At 49.0% G+C, this 16110-nt stretch overlaps 2 protein-coding genes across 11 annotated transcripts in view; one reads left to right on the top strand and one right to left on the bottom strand.

Annotated features, from left to right (window-relative positions):
- Positions 1-1187, bottom strand: part of TTF1 (transcription termination factor 1) — a 32334-nt gene extending 31147 nt beyond the window's left edge. For 3 of the 8 annotated variants that reach the window (XR_003432431.1, XM_027104457.1, XM_027104452.1), the window contains exon 1: positions 1158-1184. The gene's annotated coding sequence lies outside the window, so the exon portion shown is untranslated. Of the gene's footprint in view, positions 1-1157 lie in introns of all 8 variants that reach the window. The other 5 variants (XM_027104450.1, XM_027104458.1, XM_027104453.1 and 2 more) reach the window with 3 other exon arrangements.
- Positions 1188-1275: 88 nt separating this feature from the next.
- The window catches only part of CFAP77 (cilia and flagella associated protein 77), an 82087-nt gene continuing 67252 nt past the window's right edge, over positions 1276-16110 (top strand). Inside the window, exons 1-3 of one of the 3 annotated variants that reach the window (XR_003432429.1) lie at positions 1276-1778; positions 3607-4045; positions 6618-7203. Coding sequence is in view for 1 of the 3 variants with exons in the window: in XM_027104448.1 (XP_026960249.1) it covers positions 3854-4045 (192 nt within the window). In the remaining 2 variants the exon portion in view is untranslated. The other 2 variants (XR_003432430.1, XM_027104448.1) reach the window with 2 other exon arrangements.

The following is a 16110-nucleotide window of genomic DNA, read 5'->3' as shown; positions in this document are numbered from 1 at the left end:
GTTTCTTTCTTTCTTTCTGTAAATACCTGTATGCTTCTCCTTCTGGTCTCTTGAACTCAGCACCACGTTTTAAATATATAGTCACTTCCCACTAAATCCTTCTTATGGTTTCTCCATTATTCTTTATAAATTTGTTTATTTTATTTTATTTATTTTTGGTTGTGTTGGGTCTTCGTTGCTGCGCATGGGCTTTCTCTAGTTGCCGCGAGCGGGGGCTACTCTTCGTTGCGGTGAGCGGGCTTCTCATTGCCGTGGCTTCTCTTGTTGCAGAGCACGGGTTCTAGGTGCGCGGGCTTCAGTAGTTGTGGCGCACAGCCTTAGCTGCTCTGAGTCATGTGGGATCTTCCCGGGCCAGGGCTCGAACCCGTGTCCCTACACCGGCAGGTAGATTCTTAACCACTGCGCCACCAGGGAAGTCCCTCCGTTATTCTTAAGATAAAGTCCCAAATCCTTACAGACCTACCATGCCCTTCATGATCTAGTCTAGTCCATGCCTACCCCTCCACCTCTCATTCCTCCCTGGGTTTCAGACATCCTGTCTTCCTTCCGTTCCCAGAATACACCATGATCCTTCTCGTTATCAGGGACCTTACAAAAGCATCTCATTTTCCCAGGAATGTCTTTCCTCCGTTACCTTTCTGCGCTATAACTGGTCTAAGTTTGAACCTCACTTTCTCTTCTGGGTCCCGCCTTCTCGTTACAATGTTTCTCAACAGTCCAGCTGCTTCCCTACGGCACTTCGCTCCGTTGGGACATAACCGGCCTCCTAACGGCTGGGACCTTCTCGTCCGTCTGGTTCCCAAATGGTTACCCGGCGTTCGATATATATGGATATACACTTATTCGGAACATACCACTTCCCGCCGTGCAGGGACGTGCCCAAGCCTGGTCCCGATCCCCTCCCCACTTTGGGGTGCCCTGGAGACCCTGCTCTGCCCCGGGGTGGGCGTTCCGGGGCTGAGAGGGAGGAACGAACGAGAGGTTCCCGAGTGGAGGGGCTTGGAGAGGCTGCGGAGAAAACAGGCGCCACCCTCAGCCCTGGGGACCTGGGCCAAAGGCGGGCCTCCGGGGAGGTGAAGACAGCAGCCACACACCGCTCGGTTCAGACACGCAAACTGGGAAAAATGCCGGAGCAACTATAAGGCGCTTTCACCTACCTTCAGAACGCGTCGCCTCCTGCCTCCCAATCCGGAAGTGCTGGTGTCGTGAAAGCGGAAGTGGCTTGCGCCACTTCCGTCCCGCCCCCCTCCGGCATCGCGCTGCCGTAGCCGCTCGCTGGCTGTGGGGCTGTGACTCGCGTCGTTTTCTGCCCAGTTTGTTCCCGGGCTTGTTGCGAGTGGGGTGGGACAGGGTAGAGCGTGATCCTAAAACTAAGAAAGTGGAACAGAGTCCTTCCGCCGACTTGCTCATTCATGCCATTTATTCAACAGTTTTTTTTGCTGAGGTCCGTCTGCAGTCCAGGAGTGAACAAGATGCTGAGGGCTAACCTGAGGAAGACAGAAAACAAACTAATCAACCAAGATAATTTCAGATTATCCTTTAAGGAAAATAGATCAGGGTAATGTGATGGGGAGCGACTAGGGACAGTGAGAGCTAGGTTAGATAGTAAGGAAGGCTCTTTGACGAGTGACAGTTGAGTTCTAAATGAAAAGGGTGAACAAAAATCGATGGAAGAGTGTTCCAGGCTGGGAGCAAATCCAGAAGCCCTGAACTTGGTTGCTGGAGGAACTGAAACTCCCGCCAGGGTAGCGGGAGCGCCGTGAGTGACGGGGACAGAGGTAAGGGGTGAAGGCAGGGGTTGGCAGGGGCTCAGTGGTGCGGAGTCTAATGCCCATTGAACTTAGGTGGAGGTTAGAGGTAGAAGAAGCCTTGAAGATCTATTCCGATTCTCCCATTTACACTGAGTCCTGAAGAAACTTAGCTTATGATTAAAAGTAAAGCTTTAAGCAGGCCATCAAGTCGAGGCCAGTATACATGCCCCTCAAACTTTTAGTCTTACTGCATAGTGAACACAATCACACCAGCAAAGAGATTTCTCATGGAATCCTGTAATCACCCCCTGTTGTAGGAAATCTTTCTTAGGTAATATCAGCCTTACTTTGTGGATGAGAAAACTAGGGCCTCGTGTAATTTGTCACAGGGGAACTTATGTGGCCCCAGCTAGGATTCAACCCTGTGATCTTTCCACTACTCCAGTATCCTGCGCCTCGCTGCACCACCTCACTTCCTCTGTGTGAGCTGCCAAGCAGCTTTGATTAAAAAGTGCACAGCACACATTTATGGGAAAGTCTGAAAGTGAAGCAGATGAGAGAAACCATAAAGCGTACATCATACACCTGTCACCACCCAAGGGCCGCTTCAGGCCTTGGATGGACAGTGGGGAGTCTGTCTGATTTGCTCTGGAAAGGTAATGCTGGTGTTGTCCACTGTTGCTGTGCAAGGCCTTGAAGTGCAGGTGTGTTGTCTGTGCACCTTCTCTGTGGTGAACCCCTTACCCAGAGCCTTGTGGATATTTGCACATTTAATGACGATGATAATGATGGGTGAATGACCGCACTAAAGGCTGGGACTAGAAGGCAGACTAGGGATCGTCCAGGCTAGTGGTTCCCAAAACACTGCACCAATCACTCGGGAAGCTCTTAAAACGTGCAGATTTCCAACTTTGCATACAGACTGCATATCAGGCACCATTATTGTATCACGTTAAAATCCATAGACATAATAGCATTGTAGTTCTGTATGAGGATGTCCTTGTTCCTGGCAGTTACATGTATTTAGGGTCAGATATGATACTGTCTGCAGATCTTTTCAAAATGGTTTAGCAATGTGTATGCGTGCATGTTCACACACACACACACGCACAGAAAGTAAACATGGCAAATACTAAGGACCAGTCAATCTAGGTGAAGTCTATATGGGTTTTCATTGTACTCTTCTTTCAAAGTTTCCATAGCTTTGAACTTAAAAAAAAATCCAAAGGGGAAGAAGGATTAAAATACAGATTCTCAGATCCCATTTCCAGATATTCTGATTCAGTGAATCTGTATTTTGCAACTTCCCTTTATTCTGTTGCACAAAGTTGGGTACCATTGATTTCATTCAACTCTAGACTTTCCCCCCTACCCACTTCACAGAAGAAAACACTGAAGACCCAAAAGGTGACTAATTTGAGATTACCCAGTGGATTAGCAGCAACATCAGGCTTGGAATGTGGATTTCTATTTCATTCTGAAACACGTAACGCTCTGCCCCGGGCTGTGTGTGTGTGTGTGTGTGTGTGTGTGTCGTTGGGAGAAGTGGGAAGGGGCGGCGAGAGGGGTCGTGGTGAGTGGGGGGTGGGGTGGGTCTTTGACCTGGAAGTCAAGTGTAAATGGCCTTCTAGAACTCCGTCGCTTTTAACACAGCCCAGTGGTGATTCTTGGGTTTTTCTCAGGTCTACTTAAGAAAACTCGAAACACGTCCACTTAGGTGGCCGCCAAAAAGTTTCCTGAAAGTAAATCGACCAGCCTTGTTCCTGTGCCGTTGGCGTCCTGTCGCCATGGAAACGGACGGTTCCATTCTTCCTCAAGGGGTGGTCTTGATTTTCTCTCCTTTTCGAATCCGCAGCGCGGCGCCCAGAAGACGCTCTCAGGAACCAGAGGGGCTTATGTAGGTCTTACTGCTCCTTGCAACGAGGGGGCTGCGCGAGGTGGGGGCGCCTCGCTCCGGAGGGAGCCCGGCGTCCGGTGTCCACCCCGGCGTCCGGGTGGTGCGTCCCGGGACTGGCAGAGGGCCCCTCGGAGTTCCGCACCGGCCCCCCACCTGAGAAGCGCGCTGGATCCAGCCGGCTGGCCGACTCCCCGTGACCCCCAGGATGCCAGAAGCCAGGACCTCCCGCCACGACCCCACGCGATGGAAGAAGAAGCCGCCGGTGCGCCGCACGGTCAGCCAGATCTGCCCACCCCCGCGGCGGCCCCTCACCGTGGCCGACATCCAACCGGGCATGGAGAACGAGAGGCTGGGGGTCGTGCGAGATTCCATGTTTCAGAACCCGCTCATCGTCAAGGTGAGCCGTCCCCACGCCCATCACCCTCTTGCGCTCGTCCCCTCACTGGGCACGCACGCGGCCGGGGGTTTCCCCCCGTCCTGCCCCGGCCCCACCGCTCCGCTCCGAGCCTGGCACTGGGAGCTCCAGCTCTGGTCCAGACAGACCTGGACCCCCGGGCGGTCACGGGCAGGCCGCATCGCCTCGCTGACCCTCAGTTTCCTCATCCTCAAAGTGGGATGATAATGGCACTCATTAAAGGGAGTGATTGGGAAGATTGCATAAGGTAATCCCTGCGAGTTGGCGGCTCTTTGCTTATGTATTCACGCAGGGTGAACCCACAGGGTGACAGACAGGTAGCAGCACCCAGACTGCGTCCTTACCACCTGCCAGCCCTCGCAGGGTGCAGGCCGCCTCTCCCGATTCCCCTGCACGCCTGGGCTGCTGTTATGTAGCAAGTGTTCTGTACGTCTCTTGGAAGCATCACTTCACACGCTAATTTCCACCCAATCATACTCTTAACCAGAATTACGACCCTAAGAGGCAAAAAGCGCGAATCTCTGCCCCAGGGGTCCCACAGGCACAAACGAGCGAGGGAGCCGCGGTTTCCAACTAGGTCGCCTCCTCTTTGATCGCACGCTCCCTTACATTAGTTACGTTTCGGGACTGGTGTTCACCCAACGCTGGCGTGGCATCAACGCGCCTTTCCGGGGCCCCAGGATAGGTCAAGTTGAAGTTTGGCGCTTGGGAAGCTGGTCAGGAGCAATTTTACCTTGCGCCACTGGAGGGCAGTGTGCCTTTAAAAATGCGCGCAGTTCCCCAGATTCCGGGGGTGGAAGGCGCAGGTGATAACCGTGGATTCAGTAACAATTATTTATCTGAACGCCAGGAGCTGTTTAGAGCCCAGAGGTTTTGGTTGTTGTTAGTTTTTTGTTTGTTTGTTTCGTACAGGGAACTTGGGCTTTCTTAACATCGTGGTAGAATTAGCTGAGTTTACTGGCTCCTATGAAAACATGGATTCTCTCCTCTTGCCCTACCCAAACTCTTTCCTGGGCCAGCAGCTGGGAGAAGCTGGCTTATCACACTAGGCACCCTTCCATCTAACACCTCCCCTTCCTAGGCCTCCCAAAGTGGAGCAAAGTCCTTCACTTATTTCTAGGTGAGAAGAGCCACTCTCAGAGGACAGATGGCACAGACAGATGGGGTTCACCACTCTGGGATCAAGGGGAGAATCAATTTCCTCACCTCTGATCATTGCCCTTACTCAAGCAGTTACTGGTGGACCAACTCCTTCCTACTTAAATACAAAATGGACAGCGTAATGGAGTTATTCTCCATGGTGAATTAAGTGTGATGCCCACCCCAAGCTATAATATATCCATAGAGACACATACATACATATAGGTATATGCATAGATATATACATATTGTATATACACATACACTTTACATATATATATGCACACACACACATGTGTATGTACAATATACATGTGTTTAACATGTATAACATACATCTATAAGTAAAAATTTCCCCTCCCTTTTTTCCTTTTGCTCGTGCTGCATATCAAGAAGGACAGTATTTGGCCTCCGGATGGCACTAGCTGAACAGCTTCCAGATGAATTCAGTCCTGATTCCTGAACTTGAACTTTGGGTTGGAAAATGTGCAGGAGACACTGACCCACCACCGAGGGTTCTGTCTTCAGAGCATGAGACACAGAGAAGGGCTGCCCCGTCAGCGGTGACTCGGCTCAAGCAGCAGGGGGCGCCCTGGTGATCGTGCCCAGCTTGTTTCCTGTCAGGAAAGCAGGTCTTTCCTTCTTACTTTCCTCCCTCCAGTTCTTGATGGGCCGTAAGGTAGTTTCAGTACCAGTTAAGATTATGTCCACATTTCAATACTGACCACCGCTACCAGATTTTTCTACTAAAATCTGGCCTAAGTAAAAGCTGCAGAAACATTGAGAGCAAGGAGTAACCTTGATTGTTACCTTCTCCAGACCCCTCCTTACACTGGGGACGCTGAGGCTGTCTGTGGTGGGTTCTTTGTGCAAGGTTCTGGCAGAGCTGGGGGTAGAAGCTACGTTCCCTGGCTCCCCGCCCAGCTTTACTTTTACCACTCCAAAAAGCTTCCTCTATTTTAAAGGAAATTTAAATGATGAAAAAAACTTTGAGGTTTTCAGCTCCCAAGAAAAGAAGATTGAAAGTATCCAAGATGGTGGCGCCTTTAAAAAAATCTTTTTAAAAATAATATGTCGCTGAAATTTCTGTTGAGGCGTGGCTTGTGGATTTCTTGACTGTGGCATGTCAGTTTCACAATCCCAGATTTTCAAACCCTTGTTTCTGTGCGAGTTCTCATTGTGTGCAGCAGAGGTGGGAGTGCCCTCTGCCTGGGGTGTCTGCAGGAGAATGATTGGGACTGAAGTCTATTTTGGTTTTGTCTCAGTCTGAATCTGAAGGTTGCATCTATATTGGGGGAACTTAGCACCTTAGAAAGAGTCATTTACTCCCCCATGTTGGGGGGCTGTTGCTCAGATTTGCTTTCTCCAGTGAATAGGATCTGGATTGTTTTTTTTTTTTTCATTTAAAATGCAGACACACTGCCTGAACAAACACAACACTGCTGTTTCACACCCATGGAATTTACCGGGACGTACACGCATCAGTTATTCAAGAACATGTCTGCAAGATGCCACCGTAACCAAGTGAAAAGTGAAAACCTCAGACATCCAAGCAGATATTGTATCAGCAAGAGCTCAACAACTCTTTGCCTCATTTAAAACCAAGCCAACTGGCTATTGAGTGGGGCTGATTGAATCAGCTCCATGTTTTAATGTGGTCACAAGAAGATGTAAATGTTTTCCATTAGAAAGGGCATCTATTCTATTGTATAAAGTGACGTGTGGTTAGCCAGTTTTCCTTCAAATGTGACTCTCTGGGAAGAATAAAATTAAATAGAGAAGGAGCCAAGCTTCTCCCTGCTTGATTCTCATTTCCCCAGAACTCTGTGACTCAACAGAGGCTCCTGCTACAATAGCCTTCAAGGCTCCTTTACAGAACCTGTCAGGGTGCACCCTTCCTGCCATCGGAACTCGGCTGATATCCTGTCAATACAATTATGGGGAGAGACTGTTTGGTTTGCTCCACTGACAGCCTTGAATCTTCTGTCGCCCTGGAAAGGCAGGCTGGGTACAGGGGTGGAATTTATTGAATTGAGCATCCTTAGAGGGTGCAAATGATCACGGCACCCGATGTTTTTCATAATTTCTCGCCGACTTTGTTTTTCTGTGGGGCTTTATGTCACAAACAGGAAGCGTGTGCATTTGTAGGTAGAGCTGTAGAATCACATCCTTCTGGGGCTGGAAGGAGGTTTACAGCCATCTAGTCCAATTCCTTTTTTGAGGCTATTAAGACCCAGAGAGGGGAAGAGACTCGCCCAAGGCACTACCCTGACCCGGTCACAGAAGTGGGATGAGATTTATGTCACCTGACTTCCAGACCCATGCTCTTTGGCCGCGATACACAATTAGTTAATGAATGACAACCCAGATTGGTTATACCTGTACATCAGGCAGTCAAAAAAATGTTCATGGATGAATCCGATTCCATTATTGTTTCACTCAACATTCCTTCCAGAGTGAACTCTACTAATTTCTTGGGATTTGTTGACAGCCAAGAAATATTTATTGAATGTTTACTGAGTACTCTGCACCATCCTAAGCTCTCTTGGGGGCATAGAAACAAGTTCAGAACTTAGCTCTTGCCCATAAGGAGTTAATTATTTAGCTGGAGAGACAGAATATCTATATATATGTATTTCATATGTATGACATATATATTGCTTAGCATAGCCCCTGCATCCAAGAAAGCTCTCAGGAAACATTAGCTCTTACTATTGTGCACACACACACACACACACACACACACACACACACATACACACACACACACAGATAATAAGACAAGCAATGTCATGGGTCACCCCCCTGTAAGTTTCAAGTTTCTGCACTACCCGGAAAGGTTCAGATTTGGGGGGAGGAAGCCCTGAGCACGACTCAGAAGGCTTTATAAAGGAACAGTCCTGAAACTGGACCTTGAAGGGTGAAAAGGTAGATTCTGATCAGGGGTGGAGATTAGGAGAAACTCAGCCCTCCGGGACCAGATGACTCGACCCTCCTTAGATCCTAAGGGTTCATAGATTTTCACCCCAACCCGAGTTCTATTTCCTAAGACTCAGCGCCGCTGCTGGGATCCTTATCATCGTCATCACGGGGAACCATTTATTTAGAGCCAGTGTGTCCAAATTGGATGCTCTACAAAATTAGGCAACCACACTCAGCCACACTAAGAGCCTAACATCTCTAATAAACATTGATGCTGGTGAACATCGGCACGCAGGTAGACACAATGCAAAGAAGGCGGGCAGACAAACACACCGTCGGGCACACAACCCAGCGTAGGTCAGTATTTTTATCATGTTTGAGTGAAATGGGAAAATGTTATATTCCGCTATGTATTGCAGAGAATATGCCTTTGATTGCTCAGATCCTTTTTCGTTCAATTTACAATGTAACTGGAGAAAGTAAAACACAAGGAAGGGGGGCTGAAACTGAGCTGCCCATCTTAAGGACCCAGTCTCGGCAGGCTGGTGGGCAGCTTTCATTTTTCTAGGGAAAGCTACGGGGTTGTCGATCCCTGCAACTCTTTCTCTCTCTGTCCTTTTTTTCTTTTTTCCTCTTTTTAAATCAAAGCTTCCAGCTTCCTGGCACCCAGGCACATCCTCCGGTGAGCAAGGGCGAGCAAGCAGGGGCTGCAGCAGTGCCCAGCCCTGTGGTCGGTTCAGAAAGGAGACCTGCTCCCGCCCAGGCTTTTTACCACTACCTGGAGTGGATGGGTGGGACAGATCTGCTGGAGGAGGGGCCCCGCCTTCCTCTTTGTCCCTCTAAAAAAGGAGGGCTTTGGCTTTGAAACGTTAATGAAGACCTCAGAATGCGGGTTCCTGGGGGATGAGCTCAGCCCCCTTCTGAACACTCCTCTCAGATCAGTGGTGGGAAGGCCATTCCTCCAGGAAGGATTCTGAGTCCTGGATGAATAAGTCAGCAGTGGCTTCCAGCACCTTCCAGAATCTTCCAGGCTCAAGGGCTGCTCATAGTAGAATTTAGGCCACTTTTCCTGTATTTGAAAGACAAAGTTTTCTTGATTTACGACTGGTCCTGTGGACAAAATTTCAACCCCCTATTTCTTTTTTTTTTTTTTAATTTTATTTATTTATTTATTTTTGGCTGCGTTGGGTCTTTGTTGCCGCGCGCGGGCTTTCTCTAGTTGCGGCAAGCCGGGGCTACTCTTCGTTGCAGTGCACAGGCTTCTCATTGCGGTGGCTTCTCTTGTTGCAGAGCACGGGCTCTAGGTGCGTGGGCTTCAGTAGTTGTGGCACGCGGGCTCGGTAGTTGTGGTGCACGGGCTTAGTTGCTTTGAGGCATGTGGGATCTTCCCGGAACAGAACTCAAATCTGTGTCCCCTGTGTGGGCAGGCGGATTCTTAACTACTGTACCACCAGGGAAGCCCCAAACCCCTATTTCTAATTTCAGTGGTTTTCAAGTCATTCACCTGTCTCTAGAAGCATCAGAGTTCTCGTAAAGTGTCTGATTCAAACTGCTTGTTAAGAAAATGCATCTTTAACTGTTTAAAAAGTATAATGGGAAGGAAACACAATTAAAAGTGTTCTGTATGAAATGCTAACGGTGGAGACCACCAGCTTGTTAGCAATGATTTGAATTGGTTCATTTTGGGTGTATGTGTTTGTGCTGGTCCTGCAGTGAATGTGTCACAGACCAGGAGGATTGGAACCAAGCTCAGACCCTGCTGGACTTCTAGGCTGGGTAAATCCGTTTCTGGAGGCCAGTGTGCAGAGTGATTGCTGTGGCCCTGGGAACCGGGCTCTGTTAAACCTCAGACACATCTGCTGGGCCATCGCTCCAGGACCCTCTGGCTGGCTGGGCAAAAAGAAACAAAGGCACAGTCACAATCGTACTACATTTTGGTTGGTTTTAGCATATACTGTAAGTGTTGGGTGCTTCTTGTCTGACTTTCGTACTTGTTAAAAAAACAAAAACAGGATGTGAGCATTTGTTGGTTGTTGATAACATTCAGCTTTAAATGAAATCGCCCCTTGACTCTCCTTTCAAGCTCCTGAATCCGTGTAAACGAGGACTGTGAAAACAATTCCAGGCTGCAGCTGGTGTTTTCATACCACCACAAAAGATACAGCAATGAGTTGGATAGCACAGGGAACTCTGCTTAATGCACTGCGGTGACCTAAATGGGAAGGAAATCCAAAACAGAGGGGATATATGTATATGTGTAGCTGATTTATTTTGCTGTACAGTAGAAACTAACACAACATTGTAAAGCAACTATACTCCAATAAGAATTAATTAAAAAAAATAAGTTGGTAGCCCAGGCAGATATAAAACTGCAGCCACCAGACTGGAGACAAAGGCGGTGTAGATGTCAGGCCATGGAGCCAGGCAGATCCCAGGGCACGTTCTGTCTCAGCCGCTTTCTTGCTGTGCCACGTGTGAGGTTATTTACCTTTGAGCCTCAGTTTCCTCTCTGTAAAATGGGCTGTTACAGTTGGCACCAGCCATGGGGGAGTTGTGAGGGTTCCATGAGATGACACAGGTGTGCCAGGCCCAGGAGGGCACTTAATACGTGGGCACTTTTGTTTTTTTCCATTATCCTGCTTCTAACACTTCCGTTCCTCAAGACAACCGTATTCTCATCAATCGACTTTAGGTAAATGTCTTAAATCTGAACTTATAAATGTATCACGAGACGAATCCACTCAAGGGCTTATCTTTTTCCACTTTGTGCTCTTGTTGAAAACTACTGTTGCCCACCCCATCTCATGCTTCCTGAAACTGTGTGCCCTGAAGCAGGTGGGCTCGCCCTGGCTAAGGGTGAAAACAATTCAGTTTCTAGCTCTCTTGAGGGTTCTTGGTCAAGTGGCTTAATGTCCAAGCCTGTTTCCTCATTTGTGAAGTATGGGTGCTAATAACTACCTTGTTTACTGCTCAAGGATGTAATGAAGACTGATTTAAATGAGACACTATCTTATGGAAGAGACTATGACATTCTGGAAGTAGACCAGTGGTCCTCAGCTGGGGCGGGGGAGCAGTTTTGCTCCCCAGGGAACATCTGGCCATGTCAGGAGATGCTTTTGGTTATCACAACTGGGAAGGGGGCTACTACCAGCATCTAGTGGGTAGAAGCCAAGGATGCCATCCAACAATGCACAGGATGCCTGCACCCCCCCGCAAAAGAGAATCATCTCCCCAAATGCCAATAGTGCTGAGGCTGAGAAACGCTGGACCAGAAAAACATCAACATGTGGAGAATTCATTATTAGTTCATCCATGGTCCAGGATCTCTTGAATGTAATACAGAGATTATAGAAATGAGATGGTTTAGTTTAATTGCTTCTCTATCCATTGTTTGCTTCCGTCCCCTGACTCCATTCGTTTTATGGCCATTTTATTTTTTTTAATTAAAAAAATTTTATTTATTTATTGGCGTGCCATGCGTCTTGCGGGATCTTAGTTCTTCGACCAGGGATTGAACCCAGGCCCCCCGCAGTGGAAGCATGGAGTCCTAACCACTGGACCTCTCATGGCCATCTAAGTTCCCCCTTTTGAATCTGTTTCCTTTTCCTTAGTTCCAGGTTCCATACATTTGCTGGTTTCTGTCAGGGCTTATCTGTCTCCAGCCTCACCCACGTTGGAGTTTAAAAAAATAGAAAGCATTTCTAGCAATCCACAGAGTGAGGCTCTATAACTCAAGCGATAAACTGCTTAGCGTCGGGGCTGGTGTGTTGAGTCATCACTGGCCACCGCACAGCTTGGTTTCCCTGGCGCATTACCTTCCAAGGGCTTGCTTTCGTTGTGTTTTTCTCAGCATGAACTCATTTAGGATTTAAAACGGAATTGATTTGGTCCAGCAAAAATTAAGCTCACGGTGGACCAGAGTCCCAGCCTAGCCCTTACACTCTCGTTGTGGAACGAAGTACAGCATTTCAGAGAAGCAAGTCAATGTGCTTTATAAAGAAAACAGCTGTATTTTTCCACCCAATAATTTAAAGGCACATCAGGGTTCGGTCAAGAAACTGACTGATGTGGGTCAATGAGCAGAAAGGTCAACATGAAGGGCACACAGGGGGAGAATAGCTCACCAAGAGCATTGTAGAGAACACATAATGAGCTAGAAAGAGGGGTTTTTTGATCTTTTATATGAACCAAACAATACATATTGGGGGGGACCAATGAACACAGAAGCGAACAAGATAAATTTCTTTGTGTGGATCAAAATCTTTTGTGTTTTGTCCAGAGGAATGAAAGTGGAGAATCAGAAGCGCTTTGATTTCAAGGTACAACATTAGTGAAAGGCCACATCACTGCCAGGTGGCTGGCCATTTGGGACCAATGGCACAGCATCCAAGCTGCCTCGCCACAGCAGAGAAAAAGCCCCAGCTAGCCGAAGCTCAGAGGCCGCGGCCTCCTGCAAAGATGGGGGCGCCCCAAAAGACATGGAGAGAGGCGACCTTGTGGCCATAGCATTGCAGTTGAGGGAACTGGAAAAGTTTCTGGCAACTTTTTGGGTCAATTTTGCTGGACACTAGTCAGTCTGGCCATATTGCCACACTAAAATGCCATTTTAATGTTCCCGTTATGAATTCCATTCACATTTTCCCACTGTCTCCCAGAGATCTTTAAGAACAGAGACACTGACTTAAAATTCTTGTATGATATGCATTTGAAACTATTAATGAGCCCCTCAGTCAATGAGCAAATATTTATCACACACCTATAATGCACAAGACGCTGGTGGAAACGCAAGAGGTTTAAGAATTGGTTTCCAAGGAGTTTATGGAAGAACCAGACTTTGCACATTAAAACCACTAATAAAAGTTATCAAAGGCAGAAGGAGAGGTGCTGAGAGGCCTATTTGGGAGTGAAGGTGGGAGCAGCGTTGGAGCACCCAGGGCAGCTTGTGCGCCTGGGCTGGGGCTGCAGGGTGGGTTGGATTCCAGTGGCTGGAAAGGAGAGGAGGGGCTCCAGGGGAGGGGCTGGCCTGAGCAAAGGTCTGAAATGGACAAGAACAGACAACTCTAGGATTCTGTGAGGAAAGCAGTGGCAGACGCATTCACTCACTGCTTGAATTAACAGAATTAACTGCTTGTGTACGAGACACAGAGCTTGGCACCAAGGATACGGGGGTAGACCAATCTGGGTATAGGCTTTGCCCTCAAAGAGCTTACAATCTCGTAGACAGAAACAGGCATCGAAACAAACAGCAAAGTGGTACAGATGTGGTGACGGCCGTCTGGATGGGATTCGTGCTCAGCGCTTGAGGGCAGCTGTGCCTGGATGGGGGGAGGCGAGGGAAGGTCTCCTAGACTGGATGGCTAGAGCTGAATCTTGACACCAAGATGAGTCAGGTGAGGTGGGAGCAGAGGTGGAGGCAGGTATTGTGTGGCCTGTAGCTTATCAATTCAGGGATCTCTTTTTAAGAAACAGAGTACAGGGAACTCCCTGGTGGACCTGTGGTTAGGGCTCTCACTGCTACTGCTGGGGGCCTAGTTCAATCTCTGGTTAGGGAACTAAGATCCTGCAAGCCACATGGTGCGGCCAAAAAACAAACAAACAAATAAAAAAGAAACAGAGCACAGAATTTAAAATGATGTTGGAAATGAAGCCCAAGGCCTTGGAAGGGGCCCGGCACAGAGAGGGGCCCTGAAGCCTAAGCTTCATTAGCTTCAGGGTAAATCAACTTTTGACTGGGGGAGAAGAAGCTTTCTAGGAAAAAGGATATTCAGGGGGAGGTGGGAGGGGGAAAATGCACTGGATCGCCAGATTTGAGAGGCCTCAGTTCCTCTCTAGGCTGTGTGTCATCCATCCATCCATCCTTCCATCATCTATTCATGCATTCATTCATTCATGCATTCAGCACTGCATACTTCCCCTGGACCAGACTCTCCAGGCCCCATGACCACAGTCATGAGCTCCCAGTCTCCTGCACACTCTTATTGGCTCTGAAACCTTGAGTGAGTCCCTGGAATGTCCCAAAGCCTTGATTTCTGTGCATCTGAATGGCTTTCTCCCTGAGAACTGCTGGGAGCCTCCCCTTCATTTGCTTATTCCACCCTTTGCAAAATGTTTTTCGAGGGGCTATTAGGTGCCAGGCAGCGTGCTGGGCCTGGGGAGACCTCTGTGGGCAAGAGAGCCTGAGTTCCTGCCTGCAGGCAGCTCAAAGCCCTGGTGAAGACAGACAATAGGGCAACTACCTCTTCCCTAGGGTTAAGCACTGTGGAGGTGGCTGCGGTGCCAGGAGGCTATGCAAGTTCAAGTCCAAGGATGTGACATCTCAGCCCAACCTCCTGGGATGAATAGAGTGGTCAGTTATGGCATGGTGGTGGGAATGTGTATGTGTCTGTGTTTGGCTGGGCAGTAGATAGAGACTGTTCTAGGCAAAATAAAAGGTTTTGTGCCTCCAAGGCAAGGAGGAACTTGGAATTCAGGAGGCTGCAGTGAAGCATCAGGGGAGGCAGATGCTGAGAGGAGGCTGGGCAGAGAGTGAAGCCAGGTCCGGCGGGGCTCCCAGTTGGATCTGAGAGCTGCAGGGGCCAGAGCAAGTAGGATAAACAAGACAGAGAACAGAGGGCTGAGAGACAAGTCCAGAAGTCAACAGTAGGTCTAAGTGCCAGCCCCTCCCTCCCAGCGTTGATGGGGACCAAGGTACCCACTCCTGGCTGCAGGATGCTGCGGGTTGACTGAAGGAATCACCAAGAGCCCTGCCGTGCTGGGACAGACACGTTCACTGCATCCTGGTCTCCCACCAGGCTGCATGTTTGGAGCCCCGTGGGCGGGACGAGCAGCGCGATGCTTTAGGGTTAGTGGCTGCGATGTGTTTACTTTCCGCAAGTTAAACAAGCCCCTGGTCTGCCATGCTCTGAATTTTCCCCAAGTCGTTTGAGGGAGCCTGCTGAGGTGATTCCGAAGGATCCCTCAGGACCGGGTGCCGGGCTTCGTGTCTGCCTTCAAAACCTTTATAAATTGTCACTCAAGATTTTGCTCTCTCTCTAGGCACCCAGTGGGCATAAATTCGGAGGTTTAAGCAAGTCTTTCAGAAACTTCCCTTCTAAAAGCATCTGCCTGGGGCTTCTGAAAGCCCCATCTTTCCTTAGGCAGCCGCGTGCTCCTGGCGGCAGATCCTCCCAGGATCTCCTGGCAGGATGCTCGCGGGCCTGACTTCTCCCGGAGTGGGAGGGTGCCTGGAGGCTGAGGCCTGGAGTCTGGGTTTCCAGGAAGCTCCTGGCTGGTGACCCATTTGGCCAGCTGACACCCTCTCTGTGCCAGCCGATAGCAGCTGCCCTTCGTGGAGCCCACTATGTGCCAGGCACTGTGCTGGCCCTTCTTAGGCATCACCTCCCTTAAACCTCTGCCGCAATCCTAAAAGGCAGGATTGCTGTCATTCCCATTTTACAGATGGGGAAACTGAGGCTTAGAGAAACTACACAACTTGCCCACAGTCGTCCAGCATGTGTGTGGAGGAGCCAGGCTTCAAGCCAGGTCTGGGACTCTGCAGCCTGAGGTCCTAACCACTGTGCAAATCAAAAGAACTTGGTGACACCAACAGTTCCCATTGCTGAATACCTGCTAAGTGCCAGACTTTTACATATATGATCTCAACTAGGCAAGGTCGGAGCTCAGAAAGACTCATAACATGCCCAGGGTCACACAGAGGGCAAATAGCAGAGTGGGGGCTTGGACTGTGGCTGGTATGAGTCCACAGCTTGTCATGGTCCTTACACGTTATGCCACACTGTCCATCACCCCAGAGACTCCTTTGTCCTGATGGGAGAGGAGAGTCTGGTCCGTCTCCATCTCCATCTATCTAAAGAGTTAACTGCATCCAGAGGTGTACTTTCTGTTCTCAAGGAGATTACATAGTTGGGCACATATGCCACACCAGGAGTGCACACACATACACACACACACACACACACACACACACACACACACACACACACACA

The sequence above is a fragment of the Aethalodelphis obliquidens genome, unplaced genomic scaffold (assembly GCF_003676395.1).
Source record: "Aethalodelphis obliquidens isolate GAN/ISIS:26980383/991018 unplaced genomic scaffold, ASM367639v1 scaffold7, whole genome shotgun sequence".
Lineage (NCBI taxonomy): Eukaryota > Metazoa > Chordata > Mammalia > Artiodactyla > Delphinidae > Aethalodelphis > Aethalodelphis obliquidens.
This window is presented reverse-complemented; position numbering and strand designations above follow the sequence as displayed.